General features: G+C 38.4%; 1 protein-coding gene across 2 annotated transcripts in view; it reads left to right on the top strand.

The window, feature by feature from the left end:
- Positions 1-21,045, top strand: part of LOC125843741 (protein PIR) — a 57,871-nt gene that overhangs the window by 6,637 nt on the left and 30,189 nt on the right. For both annotated transcript variants that reach the window (XM_049522928.1, XM_049522929.1), the window contains 10 exons: positions 519-588; positions 684-748; positions 5,645-5,840; positions 5,993-6,144; positions 6,937-7,030; positions 17,366-17,581; positions 17,772-17,983; positions 19,410-19,557; positions 20,249-20,417; positions 20,708-20,784. In XM_049522928.1, coding sequence (XP_049378885.1) covers positions 519-588; positions 684-748; positions 5,645-5,840; positions 5,993-6,144; positions 6,937-7,030; positions 17,366-17,581; positions 17,772-17,983; positions 19,410-19,557; positions 20,249-20,417; positions 20,708-20,784 — 1,399 coding nt within the window. The remainder of the gene's footprint in view (positions 1-518; positions 589-683; positions 749-5,644; positions 5,841-5,992; positions 6,145-6,936; positions 7,031-17,365; positions 17,582-17,771; positions 17,984-19,409; positions 19,558-20,248; positions 20,418-20,707; positions 20,785-21,045) is intronic.

Here is a 21,045-nt window from a genome sequence, read left to right as displayed (position 1 = left end):
CCCTAGAGCATCATAGGGTGTGGAAAAGGCAGGATCCTGGTTTTGAACTTTGAACTGCCAGTCTGCCAGGATGAAGGGGCCAAATCTTGGTGGTCCCCTCACGGTGTAAAGGAGAGAACAATGGCCAAGAAGAAATGGTTAAAGCCAAAGGTCCCACAAAATCTTATTTAATTGTTTGTTTGTTCTGGGTGCTTGCATCAGAGAAACAATTTAGTAACATGAAGTGTCAATCATCAAATTTTATGTTTATAATGAAGTAGCCTAAATTTGGAATGAAATGAGCCTGAATAGAGCGCAATAAATGCAGAGGATTCGTGTAGTCCACTAGATTAGTTAGGGATTAAGCTTAACTGATCGATTGAATGAGGCGGCTTAAAGAAATCTGTTACATGGTTTTCTCCTTTTCCCCTCTATTTTGTACTTTTCCCAACACCAGGAAGTTCAATGTAACCATCCATTTAGTAGAACTTCTTCCTATTTGAAAGCGTTTCATTTGTTTGTCATATCCAATATGCCAGGACATTCACACAAGTAAGTGTGCAGTGGCAAGATACAGATTCAATGAGGGAGGAGTTGGATGATTTACAGGTATATATCTACTTCTTTTGTATGTTTAGGTTTTTGAATCATGTTAACTTGCACGTATTTGTATGTGCTGAACATGAATTGTTACATACTTGCAGATCTTCTTGAGCACGAGGTGGGCTATTTTGTTAAACTTGCATGTTGAGATGTTCCGTGTGAACAAGTATCCTTCAAATGAACATTCTCTACCCAGAGGAATGGTTAATCAATGTTGCTGCTTTGAGTGAATTTTGTTGCATATGAATGTATGTATTTATGACTGGATGCTCATGACCCCTAAGATCTGTCATGATAAATCTCATGTTATTGGTGTCTAATCCCAAAGAATAAAGCCCAAATGAAGGAAAAATTCTAAACCTATCAGAGAAAGGTGGGCCTTTTTAAATTTAGATCCTTGCATCAACTGATTAACCATTCTTATATTGGATGCTAGACCCAAACCGCTATTTGATGAAATTAATTCCCTGCACAACATCAGTGCCTCTCCAGCAATTCTCTCAGCTAAGACTAAATACATGACAACTCGATGCAGATTATGAGGCCAACCTTGAAATTGTGTTGCAAACACTACTCAGAAGTGTTATTCTAGAACCAGAGAGACCACTGGTTAGTCAACCTAACTCCGACTTCTCCTCTCACTCTAATACTTCTCTCTCCCATGGAACCAAGTAGGTTCGAACTCTTGCACCCAAGGGTGTTGCCTAGTGGTCAATGAAGTGGTTGAGAACCCTGAGGTTTCTGGTTCAAACTCAGTGGAGACAAAAAACACTAGGTGATTCTTCCCATCTGTCCTAGCCTTGGTGGACAGAGTTACCTGGTACTTGTTGCCGGTGGGAGGTGACAGGTATCCCGTGGAATTAGTCGAGGTGCGGGAAAGCTGGCCCGGACACCACGGTCATCAAAAAAAAAAAAGGTAGGTTCGAACTCTCATACAATCAAAACCCATGTGATAATGACTTTGAGGTGGACCAAAATTGTAACGGTAAAGGATTGTAAGTTTTTTGGTGTCAGCATGTCACTGTTTGAGCATGAATTTCTGAACATTATCCAGCGTATGGAGCAAAGGCGGCAGCTGCAACTACGACAAACAAATCAGCATGCAAACAAACAAAGAAAAAGAGATCAAATAAGGATATGGAGTTGGAGAAATTAAAATTCTTGGTCAATTATGATGGGGTGAAACTCTGAAAGATGGGGTGATAGCACTGAAAGGGGTAGGTTTTTCAAATCTCATTCATAATGAAGCTACAGATGCTCAGTTGGAATGTGCGGGGTTAAATGAAAGCAATAAAAGGAAACTCTGAAATCTTTAATCCGCTAGTTGAAAACTGATATACTATGCCTTCAAGAAACCAAATGAGGAATGGACATCCAGCTTATCGCAAGTGGGAGATATTGTATGCCTTCAAGATACCAAAACTGAGGAATGGACATCTAGCTTTTCACAACAGGTGTTTGGAACTAGATGGATTGGCTGGGCCGAATTACAATTTAGTGGCAGTAATGGTGGGGAGATAATATTATGGGACAAGAGAAGTTGGAGCTGTATAGGAGTGCAACACGGATCCTACACAATTTGTTATATGCTGGAAAGTGTCCAAGAGTATTTTAGGTGGTGTTTCACAGGAGTTTATGGCCTTCACACAAATCCTCAAAGAGAAAAACTTTGGGATGAGCTTGCCGTAATCAGAGGACTATGGAATGTTCAGTGGGTGATAGGGGGTGATTATAATGTTTGCAGATATGAGAGTGCGTGTTTATTGTTAAATTAGGTCTTGGGCCTAACTCACACCCCAAAAGCCAGCTCGGGTGTGCTTCCCCAATCGACATGACTCACAATCTAACTTAGACAATTTGGACAAGCTAGGTACCATCTTTTGAAGTTTGGATAAACTAGGGTGTCCCAATTGTATGTGGATTAAGCCTGGAGAGTCTGAGATTGAACAAACTATAGTGGATTTGTGAGAATTGAGATAATAAAGTCCATCTGACTCATGCCCTTCGCCAATCATCCTTCCCGTACTGAGGTCCTGTATGACAAAGAAGTCACTAAAAAATGAGACGAAACAATTTAAAGCCTTAGCCGAACGACTTATTGACAAGAGGCCGAAGGAACAACCATGGACAAAAAGAACATTATTTAGAGTCAAGGAAGGTAAGGGATTGGCTTGACCGACTCCGGCTGCCATGGTCTGAGAACCATGAGCTAATGTAACAGTGGGAAGTGGGAAGGGACTGAGAGTAAGTAATATTAGACAATAAAGATTTGTTACCAGAAATGTGGTCAGAAGCACCTGTGTCCATAACCCAAGGGCCAAGTGTGGTGGACTGTGTGATACAAGCAGCAAGATTAACAGGATTACCAACTTGGGCAACGGAAGCTATTGATGAAGATGTGCTTACTCGCCTGATACTGAAGAAAGTCATTGTATTCTACCTCAGACAAAGAGAACAATTGATTGGTGGAATTACCAGTATATTCAGTTTGAGCAACATGAGCATTCTTTGGTTTACCATGTAGAGAGTAGCACACCTCACGGGTATGATCCAATTCGTTATAATAACCACATCTTGGTCGTTGTTTCCCATGCCAGCCTCCATGCCGATTTCCGGTCTGAAATGCAGTCTGAGATGCTAGGACAGAAGAATCTGCAGGTGGTACTGTATGACTAGACAACATAGGTGGTGCAGCTAGTTGTAACAATTGAGTAAACAGGTCATCCACAACAGGAACAGTAAAGCTAGCCAAAATTTGATCTCGCACTGCATCAAGATCAGATGGAAGTCCAGCAAGTGTAACAACTAGAAACATCTTCTGATGCTGCTCTAGTTGCTTTTCAACATTTGGAGTAGCGGACATTAGCTCAACAAATTCCTCCATAACCGCCCAAACCTGTCCAAGATAAGTTGACATATCCAAGTCCTGCTTGTTAAGGTTAGTCAACCGAGAAATTACATTATAAAAGCGGGATATGTCATTTGTGTATAGCCCACGGGCCTTTTCCCAAACTAAGAAGCAAGTTTGGAATGGTCGAAACAATGACATCAACTTTGAATCAATAGATTTCCATAACAGATTACACAATTGAGCATCAATCTTCTCCCATTCGCCCCTATCTTTTTCAGTAATATCCTTGGCCTGTGTAACCAAGTGATTATGAACACCTTGTCCCTTGCACCATAAACAGAGGAGGACCAAGATAAATAGTTTGCATTACCTGTTAAAGGTTCTGTGGTGATGCCATGGTTTGGGTTAGTGGAACTCACAGATTTAGTGCTAAACATATCGGATCCGAGAGACATGAAAAACAGATCTATTAGTGTTCAAAAATAATGTAAATTCTGGGGAAAAAACCGGAAGAACAGATCTGGAAAACAGGAGAACTGCTTGCTGTCTTGTTGGAAAAAGTTGCTGGAAAGAAAACTGCCAGAAAAGTGGCTGAAAAACACCACAAGCTGCGAGGATTCCGATCGTAATGGTGGTACTGGTATATGCACAATACCCCTGGAGAGTGTCGGAATCGCAGAACAGTAGAGGTTTTGCTGGAATTTTTTTTTCAGCAATTTTGTTCTCTTATTATTCTTGTTTTCTCACTAAAGAAAGCACTAAAGCACTGATACCATGTTAAATTAGGTCTTAGAGTTTGAGAGAGGACTCAACTTCTCACAATGATCAAAGGCAATGAGAGGCTTCTCAAACAATTGAAGATCTGTGCCTTATAGACATGCCTTTACAAGGTGCAGCCTTTACCTAGTCTAGGGGTGAGAACACACTTTCAGTATCAAGAATAGACAAGTTCCTAATAGCTAATGAATGGAGCTTCACCTTCAGGAAGGTTAAACAAATGTTCTCCCAAATGTTCTCAAATCATAAACCCGTAATGCTCGAAAGTGGAGATTGAGAAATAAACTCCTCATACTTCAAAGTTCAAATTTGAGAACCTGTGGCTACAAGTTGATGGGTTTCTAGACAATGTTAAGGTATTGAAACTGATAGATAGTCTACCCACCTATATTCTGTCCCTATTCCTTTTCCCATGCTTGTGTTGAAACTGATAGATACAGTTAAAAGGAATTTTTTGTCCTAACCTTGGTGGACAGAGTTATCTAGTACCTGATGTTGGTGGGAGGCGATAGATATCCCTTGGAATTAGTCAAGGCGCACACAAGCTGGCCCAAACACCACAATTATAAAAATAAAGTTAAAAAGGAATTTTCGGGAAGAAGGCAATAAAACTCACAATCATTTGGTAAAATGGAAAGCAATAACAGAACCAAAGTCTCAAGGTGGCCTGGGAATCAAAGACCTCACGACCAACAATGAAAGTATGCTTATGAAATGGCTAATGGACATACTCACGGGAGAGGATCAAACCCTTTGGAAGAAGGTGCTGAAGGAAAAACATGGAGGGGTGGAGTCGAGTTTTTACTGAGTTGAGTAGTCTCCAGTTCCTTATACTCTTTGGTGCACCCATAGAGTTCCTTGTTGTATAGAAGATTGGGTGGAGTTTGTAGAGAATCATATCTTTTTTTAGATTCTTTACCTTTTGGTATACCCCTTGTATACAGTCAATTTTTGGCCATGTTTATGTATGAAAATACATTTACTTGATAAAAAAATGCTAAGAGAGTGCACCTGATAGCTATATAAAAGTAGGATCAGTAACCAGTTTGTGATGCCCTTCATGATTGGTTTAAACATTGGGACTGAATAGAATCAGTTTGAGAGGATCTTATATTAGAAAGGTAATCACTTTCCAACCTTGATATCACTGGTCCGTTCTTTTAGCCTTGCATTCCAAGTGTCTGAAGTACCTTTTTATACTAAGCCACTTGATTGAGTATAGCCCAAATGATGGAAAAGTGACACTGTTGATGAAGCCAGCAAATGTCCATCTCTTTCAGGATGTCTGTCGTCTGACCACTCTGCTCTTTGTAAATTTTTTTTGTCGAAATGTCATTTACTTTGGTGGTAATGTTTTTTTTTTTAATGTATGTGAAATTGGTATGCTTTATTTTCTGTGCACTACTTTTCCCTGAGCTCCTTGACTTTTTATAGTGTTGAAGACATTCTTCAAGTTCTCATTGTCTTCATAGTAGAGTCTTTGGAGTTGAATTTTGCACTTCTATTTCCGGAGAGGCACACACTTCTTCGTGTCTTGCCTGTTCTTGTTGTCCTAGCAGCATCATCAGAGAAAGATAGTGAATCATTGTACAAAAGGGTGAAAATCAACAGACTTATTAACATATTTAAGGTGTGTTCATTTGTTCTTATGCAAATTTTGAACTGAACCTTTGAATGCAGTAATCTTTTTTTCATGTTCTGTTTCTTATTATGATATGAACTTTAATACTGTGTACTTTCGAGACTCTGGAAAATGTCCTTATTACCTTTCTTTTTATGCAGAATGATCCTGTGGTACCTGCTTTCCCAGATCTTCACCTGTCTCCTGCTGCGATTTTAAAAGAGTTATCGACATACTTCCCTAAATTTTCTGCACAAACTCGGCTTCTGACTCTTCCAGCACCTCATGAGCTGCCACTGCGTGAGGCACAAGAATATCCTTTCTCTGTTTCTATCCTTTAATCTTCCTTTGTTGCTTTTGATGCTGTACAATTTTGGGTTCATGCGAGTCAGATTTGATTTTCCGAAATTTACTTCTTATTACTGCCAATAACTTGTAAACAGATTCTCTTGAAACAGAATAGAACTTCGGTGCCTGCGCCTTTTCTTTTCGTATTCCAATTGAATGTTATCAACCGAAAATCTATTGTTTTTTTTTTTGTAGGAAATAGTTAAAGAAAGCTTGCAATGTCTGGTTCCTTCTTTTTATTTTAACTGTTCCCTCTCTTCTTCACCAACAGTCCCAAATTATTACTTTTATCTATGAACTTTATCACTTTGAAGCTCGACAGCCAAGGAGAATATTATTCTAATTTAAAGTGGTTCACGTTGTACTCATTTCTTGAAGCTCCCCCCTCCTCTCTCTCTCTTTTAATAGTAGTAGTTTGAATCCATGAAACTTATTTGGCCTTCGAATGAAGATATTGTTTGTTTTTTAGTACTTAAATACAGTAAGCCGTTTTAAAAATGTGTTTACTAGAGAAGCAAGTTACAATTTTTTTGTAAAATATTAGGCAGTTCACATTCAGTTTTATTCTGAGTTTAAATGCTTTAGTTCATCGAAAAGTACATGTTATATATAGGAGTTTAGTTTGTATTTTTAGCTTATAAGTTATACCTCAATATACTTTCTATGTGTTTCTTCTGTTTTGTCTAATAAACTTCTTGTACTATCCACTAGAAAATTTTCAAGGGATTACTTTAAGTAATTTCTTAACGCCATTTACTTATCAGAGGCAATATCTGATTGTCAACCATATTGGGGCGATCCGTGCTGAGCATGATGACTTCACTGTTCGTTTTGCTTCAGCCATGAGTCAGGTTACTCTCTCTCTCTCTCTCTATATATATATATAAAGCCGTCTCATTTACAAAATCATAGAACCACACACACATTGAAAACAAGAGAGGATAACCTCTTAGGATACCTGCTTTTCTCTTTTGATTAATTGAATTCTCTTAGTTATCAAAAGTTATATTATTATATTTGAGACTTCGTTGATAGTTTTGTGTAATGGTTATACCCAAAAGTTTATTGTGGTTATTCTGAAATTCTAATAATTAGCATGTCAAAACTTCATTATCACTTGTTTTAACTATTTCGAGTTAGAAATTAAAACTATTATATGTAATATACTCCCTCCATTTCAATTTGTTTGTCTAGTTTTGACTTAGCATGATATTTAAGAAAGTACGGAAGACTTTTGAATCTTATGGTTCTAAACTAAAGATATGTAGAATATGCCAAAATGTCCTTTAATCTTGTGGTCAACATGCCATGTGGAAAGTTGAAATTAAAAAGTTGCCAAAAAAGGAAAGAGACATTCTTTTTGAAATGGACTAAAAAGGAAAGTAAGACGAACAAACTGGTTTGGAGGGAGTAACTAAGAAGAGTTAGAATATTATGATAATTATATATTTTACATATCTGACTTTTGATGCTACAGAATAGATTCAGAATTAAAATCTCAAAAAGAAATACTAATTAAGATTCACAGTTAAAAAAACTTAACAAGATTGATTTCAAATCTCTCTATAATAGCATCCCATATTTCTTGGCTACGATTCCCAAGCTATGAACTAGATCCAAAACCAACATCCATTTTCCGGTGGTCCTTCTGAATAGTTCTGATCACCGGGAACCTTCACCCTCACCTTCCCTCCCCCATTTCCTTAAACCCTCCTCCGATCAATGGAGGACTGTATTTACTTTGTAGTAGGTTTTAAATCCTTCGATCCCGAGAGAATCAAAGGAACGACAGGGGATTGGTACGAATGGACTGAGAGGAGTAAAAGAAACATCACTGGAACTTTTTTCAACAAGGAATCAATGTTTTGGATCACTCAGGTCATGTGGGAAGCTTCAAAGACGAAAGGAAATGTGGTGAAGAGATGGAGGAGACTAGAACCTCTATCACAAATATGTTGTGCTAGGAATTTCAACAAATATGGCAGAATCTGAGTTTGACATAAAGGGAAGAAGGAGGTCCGTTATCATAATCTCGGAGTTGACTGTCACGCCCCGAGCTACCCCCGAGACGTGGACATGGGACCTAGGACCACAAATGATCCCAAGCTAACCCTGCTGGCATAATCTGAGCATACTATAATTAACATGAATAAAAATAACTGATGCGGAAACTAAAATCATAAATAAAGAAAAGATGGGGAATACCCATATACTATAATTGAGAGAGTTTAATACAAAAGATATTAACTCATACTAGGCTGAAACTAATTATGTCTGAAAGTATGCCTTTAAACTGACTAGAAATGTTGGGACATGCCCCCAACTAGATCTAGCAAAATTGAAACTAAAAACTGAAAGCAGTAAGGATATCATGTCTCTGGTCCTCGGAGGATGAGGACTCACCACTACTAATCTGCTGAGTTGAAAATCGAAAAACGATCTAAGTGCAATCTGGATGCTAAGAGTCTGAACCTACATCACAAGAAGATGTAGTGCAAAAATATGCGTCAATACTGAAAGGTACCGAGCATGAGGATGGAGTATCGTTGAAATACATATATAACTGATCAAGCAAAAAGCAATGACATATATATGGATATGATAGAATGCCGAAAAATACTAAACATGACTAATTTGTATGCAATGACCAACTATGACATGCTGAAACTGAATACTAAACATGGTCAATGCAAATGGAGTCTGACTGATTTGTGGGAGCTACTAATCACCGATAATAAAACCACACGAGCTGAATGTGGAGTCCGATGTATACGCCCCATCGAGAGGACTCAATATACCCTGCCAGAGGTGTAAAGGCATGCTGGCGTGATCACTAATCTGTTGCCCATGGAAGGGACTTACAATTTACTTGGCTAGTAGTTCTGGGACTATTTGGGTACGCTAAACCCCAGTCCAACTCGGTATTATGCTAGTCCCAATGAATTTAGTAGTAAACTGATTATGACTAATTTTCTGTAATTGTTCTGGATAGCTCAAAACTAGACATGCAAACTGAACACAACAATTTAAACTGACATTGATGCATAATACTGAGGCATGTATAACTGATTTCTGATAAAATCTGACCTAACACATGTAATTCAAGAACTAAAGAAATACATAGCTAGGGTTCTGACATTCATACGATAATTTGAAGAAGACGGGACATGCTGATTTGGAACATTAAAACATAGCTAAAACGTGACATGCTGTTTGGACGTTAGAACATATAGTTAAAAACGTGATTTCTAAATCGGAACGTTTTTAAAAGTCTCTTCATGAAAATCGGCTGTAACTTTAGAAACTACCAGGGTTCATTCATAATTATTGAAAAACGATCAATATTTGGATCATTCTAACATTTAAAACCCAAAATCAAGAAACGTTGAATCAAGAATCGTCTGAATTCTAGGGATCTAACGGGCGAAAGGGACCCATTAATGAAATCCAACATACCTGGTGACGAAATCTCCACGAAAAACTATCAACTAGGGATGGACTTGACTTTTCCGGCGACTTTCTAGCGTTTTCCTGCTGCGGCTAGGGTTTAGCTAGGGTTTCAGCCGCCCCTCTCTCTACTCTCTTCTTTTCTTTTGTTTTAGTTAATTAAATGACTTAGGTAAGTTCTAGTTAGGTTTCTAGGATTTTAAATGACTAACTAAAACCCTTTTAATCTAGGAATTAAAAGAAGAGTGGGAAAAGACAAAAACACCCTTGACTTAAAAGCTGTCCAAATCCTGAAGTGGATTGGGCACCTGCCAAATTTGAAAATTCTGCAAATTTTTCCTTCACAAATTTGGGGTGTTACATTGACTTTGGACTCAGGATAGGAAAACATAGCAGACAAAATGGGGAGATACCTTTCTAGTCATAGAAAGGAGGTGGAAAGTACAAAGCAGAGGTTGGTAGACAACAATTTCCCCTTTGCAGAGGCAGTGAGGAGCATTAAATGGACTAATAGAAAAGGAGACGGAGTTAATGCCCAAGCAACATTAATGAAGGAAGAGGGAATCATTTGCATTAATGAATGTTCAAACACCCACAATGAAGTTTTGCAGAGAAGTCTAGTTGGAGATTTTGAAGGAAGGAATAATGTACTGCCAAACCTAGCAGAAGTGAGAAGCTGGGCAAACAAGTTTTGGAGACAAAGCCATGGACTAAACATTTATGAGGTGGGAGCTGGAAAATTCTTGTTTGAGTTTGCGATGAAAACCACGGTAGAACAGGTGATTGCAGGTGAGTGGATTTGGAACAACTCGAGGGTCCAGTTAGAGTGGTGGTCCCCAACTTTAGCGGCCACAAATATGGAGAATAAACCAACATCAACCTGGACCAAGATTGTAGGCCTTCCCCCTTCCCCTACATCTCTGGTCAGAGACTGTTTTTCAAGGCCATCGGAGATCTGTGTGGAGGTTGGATTGAAACTGAAGAAGAGACACAACTACAGAATCATCTCAAATGGGCTCGAATCAAAGTGAAAGGCGATGGGTCAAGGATCCCGAAGGAGGTGACCATTATCAATGCTGGAATCTCCTTTCCCATGCAACTGTGGACAGAAATTCCGGCGAGGTTCACCATAGTAGAAGAGGGAAAGGAGAAACCCATTACCCAGCAGATATCGAGGATTTATCCAGAGGATAAAAGAGGGGAAAGTTGTGGTGTCAGCAGGAGACCACTTGGGGAGGTGTTAAAAAGGAATTATGGTGGACCCTCTTTGAATTCAAAAAATTTGGGCCAGGAACCCTCAAACGCAGGCCCAATTGCCCAAAAGCATCCAGACATTACAAATCCTCCTGTGAATTCAAAAAGGCCCATGAGCTTTAATGAACCCTCACGTGACAATCACATGGTAGAAAAAAAAGGCCTCACAGAAATAAAAGACCTGGCAACTAAATTCCTGGAAGCCTTCAGGAACTGGGAAACAAACACGGCGAAAGAATCAAGCATGGTGACGCAAGTCGATGGGGGAGTGAGAATTTTATCTTGCATCCAAACAGAACCGGTGATGATGGGTACACAACAGACTTCTCATGAAAAAGAAGGAGGGGAGACAAACGATACACGATCAACAGAACAAGACATGCAACTTCAACATATTCACAATGCAGAACCAGTCAACATTCAGCTTCCAAATTCCCAAGAAGACTGCGTAACAAAAGCTTCAAATTGGGTGAATTCTCATATCCTAGATTTGAGCAACACATATGGGGTGGCTTTCGAAGGATTCGAAAGAGAAATCATAGCTTTGTTGATGAAGATTAATGAGAGGAAAACACAGCTTGATAAGAAAAGGAAGGGCAAGGCAGTCTCTACTCCAAAAAGCAGTGGTATTGGAAAGAATGAACTGAAAAACTTAAAATCCAGCCTAAATGAAGAGGTGGAAGGAAGCAGAAGTAGAGGGAGGAGTCTAAGTCTAACTTATAAATGAAAGTAAACTTGATTACTTGGAATGTAAGGGGTCTGAACAATCAGAATAAGAGAACTACGGTGAAGAGTCTAATGAAAAAGTGGAAGGCAGATGTTTATTGTTTACAGGAAATAAAGATTAGCAAGGACTTAGAAGCAATGGCCAAACAACTATGGTCATGCAGGTGGATGAAATGCGGATACTTGGAAGCTGAAGGCAGTTGTGGGGGGATCTTGTTGCTGTGGGATAGTAGAATCTGGAGTGGGACCCTTGTTGAAACTGGTCAATACTCCATTACTTATGAGTTTGTATCAACTCAAAATTCTTTTACTTGGTATCTCACTGGAGTGTATGCTCCTCATACCAGAATCGAGAAGTTGATATGCTGGGAAGAATTGGCTGCAGTCAGGTTTATGTGAAGGTCCATGGATCACATGTGGAGATTTCAATACCAATAGAACTATGGGAGAAAGAAGAGGAGGTAACAGAATCTCATATGTTATGTCTGACTTCTCAAGGTGGATAGAGGAGATGGAGCTACATGATCCTCATTTAAATGGTGGAAAGTTCTCTTGGTTTAGAGGCATCAATCATCCTAGTGTAGCTAGACTAGACAGATTCTTGTACTCGATAGAATGGGAAGAAAAATTCAAAAACATCAGGCAAAAGTTACTACCTAGAGTGCTAGCTGATCACTGTCCTATCTTGTTAGAAAGTGGTAACTGGGAGCAGAAAAGGTCAAACTTTAAGTTTGAGAATTGGTGGCTTAAGGTGGAGGGTTTCCCCAACTTGATTCAAAGCTGGTGGAATGAATTTCTAGTGGAAGGTTGTCCTGATTACAGATTGAATATTAAACTAAGAATGCTAAAGCAGAAACTTAAGGAGTGGAGCAAGTCAAATTTTGGGGAGCTTACTAGTAAGAAAAATAGCTTACTGGAGGAACTGGAAGAAATTGATTTGATACAAGAAACCAGGGAATTGACTGAAGATGAAGTGGTAATAAGAGCCACCATAGTAGTGGAGCTGGAAGAGTTGGCAAAAAATGAAGAACTGAAATGCAGACAAAAATCAAGGGTTTTATGGCAGAAACAAGGAGATAATAACACAAGGTTCTTTCAGAGAATGGCAACAGCACACAGAAGGATCAACACTATTGATAGATTGATAGACAGAGGAGAGGTAGTAGAAGACCCTGTAGAGATCAGGAACACCATGATTAACTTCTACAAAGAACTCTACACTGAATCTGAGGAGTGGAGACCCAGTTTTGATCTTATGGAATGTCCAGCTATTTCTCAGGAAGAAAATGATTGGATGCAAAGACCATTTACTGAATCTGAGGTCTTGCAATGCCTACAACTTTGTGATGGAGATAAAGCTCCAGGTCTAGATGGCTACACAATGAGTTTCTTTAAATCTTGTTGGGGAATTGTAAAAGAGGATATGATGCTGACAATTCAAAATTTCCATCAAAATGAAATTTTTGAAAAGTCTTTCAATGCCACCTTCCTAGCACTGATTCCTAAAAAACTTGGAGCAGAAAAATTGAAAGATTTCAGGCCTATTAGCTTGATAGGAGGAGTCTACAAGATCATTTCCAAACTGATTACTGGGAGGTTGAAGACAGTAATGGGGAAGCTGGTCAATGTACACCAAATGTCCTTTCTGAAAGGAAGGCAAATCATGGATGCTGCACTAATTGCTAATGAGTTGGTAGACTCCAGAGTTGAGCAAAAAATTCCTGGAATTTTATATAAGTTGGACATAGAGAAGGCCTATGATCATACCAATTGGTCTTTTCTGCTGAAGGTTTTAAAGGACATGGGATTTGGGAGGAAATGGCTCAATTGGATAAAGTTCTGCATATCCACTGTTAAATTCTCCCTAATCATAAATGGAAACTCTGAAGGTTTTTTCCAATCACAAAGAGGTTTGAGACAAGGTGACCCTCTGTCACCTTTTCTTTTCTTGCTAGTCATCGAAGGCCTCAATCACATGATCAGAAAAGCAAATGTTAATGGATGGATTAAAGGTTTTAAGGCTCAGACTCAGGGGAATAGGGACAATGAGGTGGGGATTACTCATCTACTATATGCAGATGATACTTTAGTTTTTGTGAGGCTGAGGTGATACAAATTAGACACATCAGAGCAATCCTTACCATCTTTGAAGGTATATCTGGTCTGCATGTAAATTGGCAAAAAAGTTTTCTTTACCCTGTGAACCAAGTGGATAATATGGAGATGCTAGCTAGAAATCTTGGCTGCCAAATAGCAACCCTACCTACAAGGTATCTGGGAATGCCTTTAGGAGCACAAAATAAGGAGATAGCTGTGTGGAGTGAAGTTTTGGAGAGATGTAACAAGAAGCTTGCTAGGTGGAAGAGTCAATACCTCTCCCTGGGAGGTAGGTTGACTCTAGTTAAATCAGTTCTTGATGCCCTTCCTTCATATATGATGAGCCTATTTCCTATTCCAAAGAACACTGTGAAAAAGATCAATCAACTCAGAAGGTCATTCCTATGGAATGGAAATAAAGAGCACAAAACTTACCATCTAGTTAAGTGGGATACTCTTACTCTTAGCAGAAAGAAAGAAAGAAACGGGGGCTGGGAATAAAAAAGCTCAATCTTCATAACAATTGTCTCCTTCAAAAATGGTTGTGGAGATTCTGCATTGAAGATCAGTCACTCTGGAAAAGAGTCATCACAATGAAGTATGGACTACCAAGCCATTGGATTACTGAGGAGGCTCTTGGAACTTTTGGATGCAGTGTGTGGAAGACTATTAGAAGATTATGGCCCCAATTCAAAGGCAACATCTCACTAAAAGTGGGAAATGGTAGGAAAATTGATTTTTGGAATGAACATTGGATTGGGGATGAAAGCCTGCAATCACTCTTTCCATACCTGTTTATGCTCACCACTCAAAACAACGCCACAATCTCACAACTATGGAGCCCTCAGGGTTGGAATCTCATATTCAGGAGAGCTTTCAATGATTGGGAAATCGAGAGGGTCATTAATCTGTTTCAGATCCTCAATGCCTTCCTAGGCACCTCCACTGAACCTGATAAGCCTATTTGGAGATGGCAAAGCAAAGGTGTGTTTACAGTAAAGTCTTGTTACTGCAGATACAATATTGGCCAAACACAGATCAAAAACTGGCCATGGAAGTTAATATGGAAGATAAAAATACCCTTGAAGATCTCATGTTTTGCTTGGTTAGTGTGCAAAAGGGCCTGCTTAACATATGAAGTGCTTCAAAAGAAAGGCAGACAAATATGCACAAGATGCTTTATGTGTGATCAAGATGCAGAAGTTAATAGTCACTTACTCCTTCATTGCAAAGTAGCTACAAGCTTATGGAACATGTTTCTTGGTCTTCTTGGTGTATGCTGGGTAATTCCAAAGTCCACTAAGGATTTTCTCTACAGCTGGAAGGAGATAGGAAGAAGGGAGTCTAATGAAGATTGGTGGGAGTTAATCCCAGCCTGCATCTGGTGGTCCCTATGGAAATAAAGGAATGGAAGATGCTTTGTGGATAAGGGGAACACCATCCAGAAAATTAGAATGAATTGTCTTAGTCTTTTGTACTTTTGGTGTAAACAAGATATGATGGGGGATATAGAACTCTTTGCAGACTTTATAAGTAATTTGTAATCTCCCATAGGGTAGTTTGATATGCTCTGATGAGATTGTAAGTGAGTGACCTATGCTCATCATTTATTTGATGATGAGCCTTTTGTGAATACACAGTTAACTTTATCTCAAAAAAAATAAATATATTTTTAGCATTACATAGACTTTTTTACAGGTATGTATCAACCTGGGTATCTGTGAATATCTCTAAGGGTACGCACATTTTTTTACCAGCGTTTGCTGTATTTTAAGACATTCACATCATCACATGAAGCACGCACCCATATTCATATCCCATCGTCCGTCAAGAGTACATCAAGAGAAATGGAACATCCATGTAACAGAGATCTTTAGCTTATAGATGTATGATGGACATGTTAATTTCAGAATCTACTGAACTTCTTAATTTAATTTTTCGTGTAGCTAGATCATCCCTGTACTTCAAATATGAATTTTCCTTTCAAATTAGTATGAGGACTTCATTGCTACAGCAGGGACTATTGAATCTAAATTTCAAAGTTAAACTAATTTTTAAGGAGAGATTGGAAGATACAGAAATTTGTTGAATTCAGATCGGTGGATTTATTTGTGAAAAACATATGGAGGAAAAGTAAAGAATGGGGAAGTAAAAAAGTATTCTATTCTTGAGCATTGGCATGGCAACTAATTGTCACTTTTTATCCTTTTTCTTGTCTTCTGTTTCTTTCCTTTACTTTTAAAATATGTCTGGAACAGTGTTCTGGCTGTTAACATTCTTTTTTTTGTTCTTTTATTATGGTGTTGGGGTAAACAGTCCCCACTTGTTTGAGACTGATGCGTAGTAGTTGTATTCTGTTAACATTCTTCTTTTTGTTCTTTTATGATGGTGTTGGGGTAAACAGTCCCAACTTGTTTGAGACTGATGCGTAGTAGTTGTATTCTGGTATTTGAGCAGGGGAAGAGGCAGAGCATGGGGATGGGATAAGGAAGTTGTACCAAAAAACACAAGTGGCAAATGAAAGAAATAAGTTTTTGGGGAGAATTTTAGTTTCCAAAGAACTGTAACTGAAAAAGAAACTAATTTCTGGCACTCAAGGCATTAGTCTATTGGTAAGAGCCAGTGTTTTAGACAGCGAAAGGCGACAAGGGTCTGCCTCGCCACAAGGCGAGGCGAGCGGCGAGGCGCTCGCCTTTTTGAAGTACGGCACCAACTAATTCGAAAAATTAAAATATTTAATTGCATATGTAAATAATCAAACTCTCAATAGCAATAACATATTAGCAAATATTTTAATTCAAAAACTGAAAATAGATAGTACATACTAAAAGTCTAGAACTTGAACGAGAAAAAAACAAAACAAAAGTCAAAACAAAGGTAGAAGTGACTTGAAGTCCAAAGAAGGAAAAAGAAACCGAGGAAATTTGAAGAAGAAATATGTATTGGTTACTTTGGAGTAGCCGGAAAAGTTTGCTTGGTCGCCGGAGGAGTCTAGTCGTAAACCCTAAAATTACCTTTTAACTTTGAAAACCCTAAATTGGTCACCTTTTTTTAAAGAATATACAAAAGGCGACGCCTTTCTCGCTTTTCTTGCCTCTCGCCTTTTGGCGCCATGGTGTCGCCTTTTGAAGATTGCCTCGCCACAAAGCTAAAAGGCGATGAAGGGTCGCCTCGCTTCGCCTCTCGCCATTGGCGACGGGGCGATGGCCTTTCACAACACTGGTAAGAGCGTAATCCATGTCCCATGATGTGCGGGTTCGGCGCATGTCACGGGTTCAATCCCTGCAGCAAACAAAAGCCTCTTATTTGAGCGGAGAAGGGTAGAGGGGTGGGCGGGGGATGAGAGGAGGGATGCAACCATTTTCCACTGAGTTTTACAGTGCACCATTGGCCCTCTGGAGATTCTGGGTTATAAAAAAAAACTAATTCTGCTAGAAGAATTTATTATTTACCTAATTTTTTTATTTTTTTTGAGAAAAGAACTTACCTAAAAACTTGAATCAGGAAATCTAACTAAGCTCCGTTTTTGAGTTACTTTGGGCCTAAGATATGGAAAACGAAAATTCAGTAAACTAGTATTTTGTGAATACCCAGGCTATGTTGCATAGAAATCCTTATTAGTGAATGTCCCTGATCATATTATTTCTCGACTTTCTTTGCAGCTTGTCTTGCTGAAATCAATTGATGGTGTGGATGCTGAGTGGGTTAAGGAAGTCAAAGGAAATACTTATGACATGGTTGTTGAAGGTTTTCAACTCTTAAGCAGATGGACTGCACGAGTTTGGGAACAATGTGCTTGGAAATTTTCTCGCCCATGCAAGGATCCTGTTCCAATGGAGTCACATGACATGCCTGCATCATTTTCCGACTATGAAAAGGTTTTATTATAATTTTTATGTAGCTGATTACCCTCTTACATGTAATGGTGCATCTCAGTGAAATTCTCGTTCTCTTTTGCCTCCTCTCTCCCCCCAACACAAAAAAATAAAATAAAAAATTTGAAGAGAGCTACTTCCTTTTTAATGCATCTGACATGATATCTGTTAATATTCTTAAATTGGAATGAAGGTGGTACGGTACAATTATAATGCTGAAGAAAGGAAGGCTCTGGTTGAACTTGTAAGCTATATCAAGAGTATTGGGTCAATGATGCAAAAGGTGGACACTTCAGTGACCGACGCCTTGTGGGAGACAATCCATGCAGAGGTGCAAGATTTTGTACAAAATACGCTGGCGACAATGTTGCGAACTACCTTTCGGAAAAAGAAAGACCTTTCTAGGTGGGAGTCGCTTCCTCCCTTTTTTGTTTTTGAAAGTTTTTCTTACTATTCTCGTATTAGGTCAATGAAAACCCATTAGTATGTAATATGTTCATCCTTGTCAAACTTTGAATGCATGTGTTGACTGGACTAGGATACAGATTTTCTTTAGGATCAGCTTGTCTTTAAAGCAACATTTTATTCCCAAAGTTCAACAACAAAATGCGCAGTATAATCTTACAAGTGGGGTCTGGGGTGGGGAGGGTGTAATCAGATCCTATTCCCGAAGTTCAAGCGAAACTATTTTCTTATAACTTATTCTAGGATGAGCAAAAAATATTTCGTTAATGAGAAAATCAAAGAAAGGACAAAGAGGGTGTTTGACTTGGCTTAACCAACTTTTAAGTAGTTTTCAGCCCTCAAGAGTGTTTGGAAATTTTAAAACGACTTAAAAAAAGTTAAAAGATAAAAGTAGATACCCCCTACTTCTTATTTTTTAACGTAAAAGTTATTGAAGTTTGACTTTTTAAAAACTACTTTTAAAAGGCTACTTCTTTTAAGCTAAAGCCAAACAGACCCAAAGTTAGCCCCCAGTTAGCCCCCAATAAATAAATTGAATGAAAAATTGCAATATTCCATAGAACTCCACTTAATCACTACGAAAGTTTTTCTTGAACGAGAACAGACAATTTAGAATGATGAAAACTCCGTAAGGAATAACATTCTGATGTTGACCTTGAAGAAGATTAAAAAATGTTTTTTTTGGGATAACAATTTAGAATTGAGTGCTTTATGCTGAACGTGGAGAGGCGTACAATTCTACTTTGAAGCGATGAAACAGACATAACTATGCCAAGAAACAGATTGTTAGATTCAGAAAGGCAGCAAGTTGCAGTTTTTGCATAGTGTTTGGGGATGTATTGGGGAAAATGATGGAAAGCAAGGGAGCTACACACGTTAGTTGAAGGGTGATATTAACATGTAAAAAGGGATGCCAGAGTGGTGGAAGAACTGTGCAAACTTGAAGCTAGGGTCAGTCATTGAAAAACACAAAAAGGGAAGAAAAATAATAATTGTACCTTGTAGGGTGGCTAAGACTATATTTTACAAGTGATTTTGGTTACTAACGAGTAAGAAGACCACATGGGGGTTTGTGGGATTAGAAATTTTGTTCTCGGTCCCTTTTGGTCTTTGTATGCTTTGTTTGTGTTGGGTATTCCATGCCTCAAGAGTCAGGATTATGCAAATGCTTTAGCATTTGAGAAACATTTAACTTTTTATATGAAGCCAAAGAGATTGTCTCTCGAGTATCATACCCGACATACGTAATAGTTCTTTTAAATTAGAATGCTTTGTTGTCTTACATAACTGATTTGGATACTTGGATTTTGGTCTAATTATGATTCTTCTAGTCTCTAAATGCTCCACATTTTTGCATTGTTGTCAGGATTCTTTCCGATATGAGAACACTTTCAGCAGATTGGATGGCAAATACTAGTAAGCCAGAGACTGAAATGCAGTCATATCCGCATAGTGGTGAAGAAGGCAGAGGGACCTTATTTTATCCAAGGCCAGTAGCACCAACATCTGCTCAGGTTTCCTTACTTATATTTTCTGATTTGGGATTTCAATGTTGTAAAGTACACTTCAAGTGCAAATTCTAATTATTGTTAGACAAGCATAAATGATGCATCTATATTCTTATTAACTCAAAATATTGCTCTGGGTGGAAGTGCTCCTTTAATGATTTGTGGTCTCTTATCTCATCTGAATACTGGAGACATCTGACACAAGAGATTTAAGTGGCCAAAGTGAGAGTTTACTACTATCTCTCTTTACAAGCTTCATTGTCCTTGTGCATGCATTGTCATGATCTAAGTAGTGGTGGATGAGAATGTTCCGTTACTTATCTAATATCTTTATTCTGTAGGACACAAGATGTATAATTCTACCGGTTATGATTATTAATTATTTCGGTATGCTTTGATTAATTTGCATTTAGAGTTTCACATCCGTGGAATGTCTAAAGTATCTTTTTCAGTACTATATTAATCAATTTTTCTCAAGATAGAAGTAAATTTTGAAATCAAACTTACAACTTTGAAACTCTCCATGTAGTGGTGCTTTTTTTCCTCTATAAGCTATTGCCAAATTGATAGCAACTAGCAAACTGATACTGGTAAAAGTGATTATATCAAAAAGAGATATACATCAAATGCACCTACCTTGGATATTGGGTATACGGTATGTTAACCTTATCAATGCTTGACTTCTCCCTTTTGTCAGGTCCATTGCTTGCAGTTCCTCATATATGAAGTGGTTTCCGGTGGCAACATGCGGAAGCCTGGTGGTATTTTTGGAAATAGTGGTTCGGAAATACCTATCAATGACTTGAAACAGCTGGAGGCATTCTTCTACAAGCTTGGTTTTTTCTTACATGTATTAGACTACACAGGTATCTATCTATACTATGTTATTTATCTCCTTTAAGGCAGACAAACATTCATTATCTTTTTCATTAATGTGCAAGTTAGGTGTAGAACTGTTGGTGATACTGTACGTACTTAGTTAAAGTCATTTGCATGTACAAGAACATATGAGTTCTTCTGTATCATCTCTCTGGCCTTCATAAGCCACTGCTTTATGTTTCTCCTCCTGACTCCTCTAATGATTTTGAGCATATACCAGTGTTTATTTTGTAATATATTTTCTTAAGCATAATCCAATTCCATGCACTCCCTGCAGCTACACTAGGAACTTTGACCGATCTTGGTTTCTTATGGTTTAGAGAATTCTATCTGGAGTCTTCTCGTGTTATACAGGTATATAAGTGTGAACTTGCTTGATGATCTTTTTCTTTTGTGTAGTTAAATTCTTATTTGCTAGAAGTTTTGGTGTTGGTGGTATATCAATGGATTTCAACTTCACAAGTAAAGGCTCATTTCTTAGTACATATCAGTATCCATTTATTCCTTTCTTGTGAGTTGACATCAGGATGCTCCCTGAATCTTCTTAACATCTTAAAAGTTGTTCCTGAAACAAAAAAAAATATACAAAAACTGTACAGAAAAGACTTTGCCTAG

The sequence above is a fragment of the Solanum stenotomum genome, chromosome 11 (assembly GCF_019186545.1).
Source record: "Solanum stenotomum isolate F172 chromosome 11, ASM1918654v1, whole genome shotgun sequence".
Lineage (NCBI taxonomy): Eukaryota > Viridiplantae > Streptophyta > Magnoliopsida > Solanales > Solanaceae > Solanum > Solanum stenotomum.
Note: the sequence above shows the minus strand (reverse complement) of the source record. Positions and strands in the feature narration are given on the sequence as shown.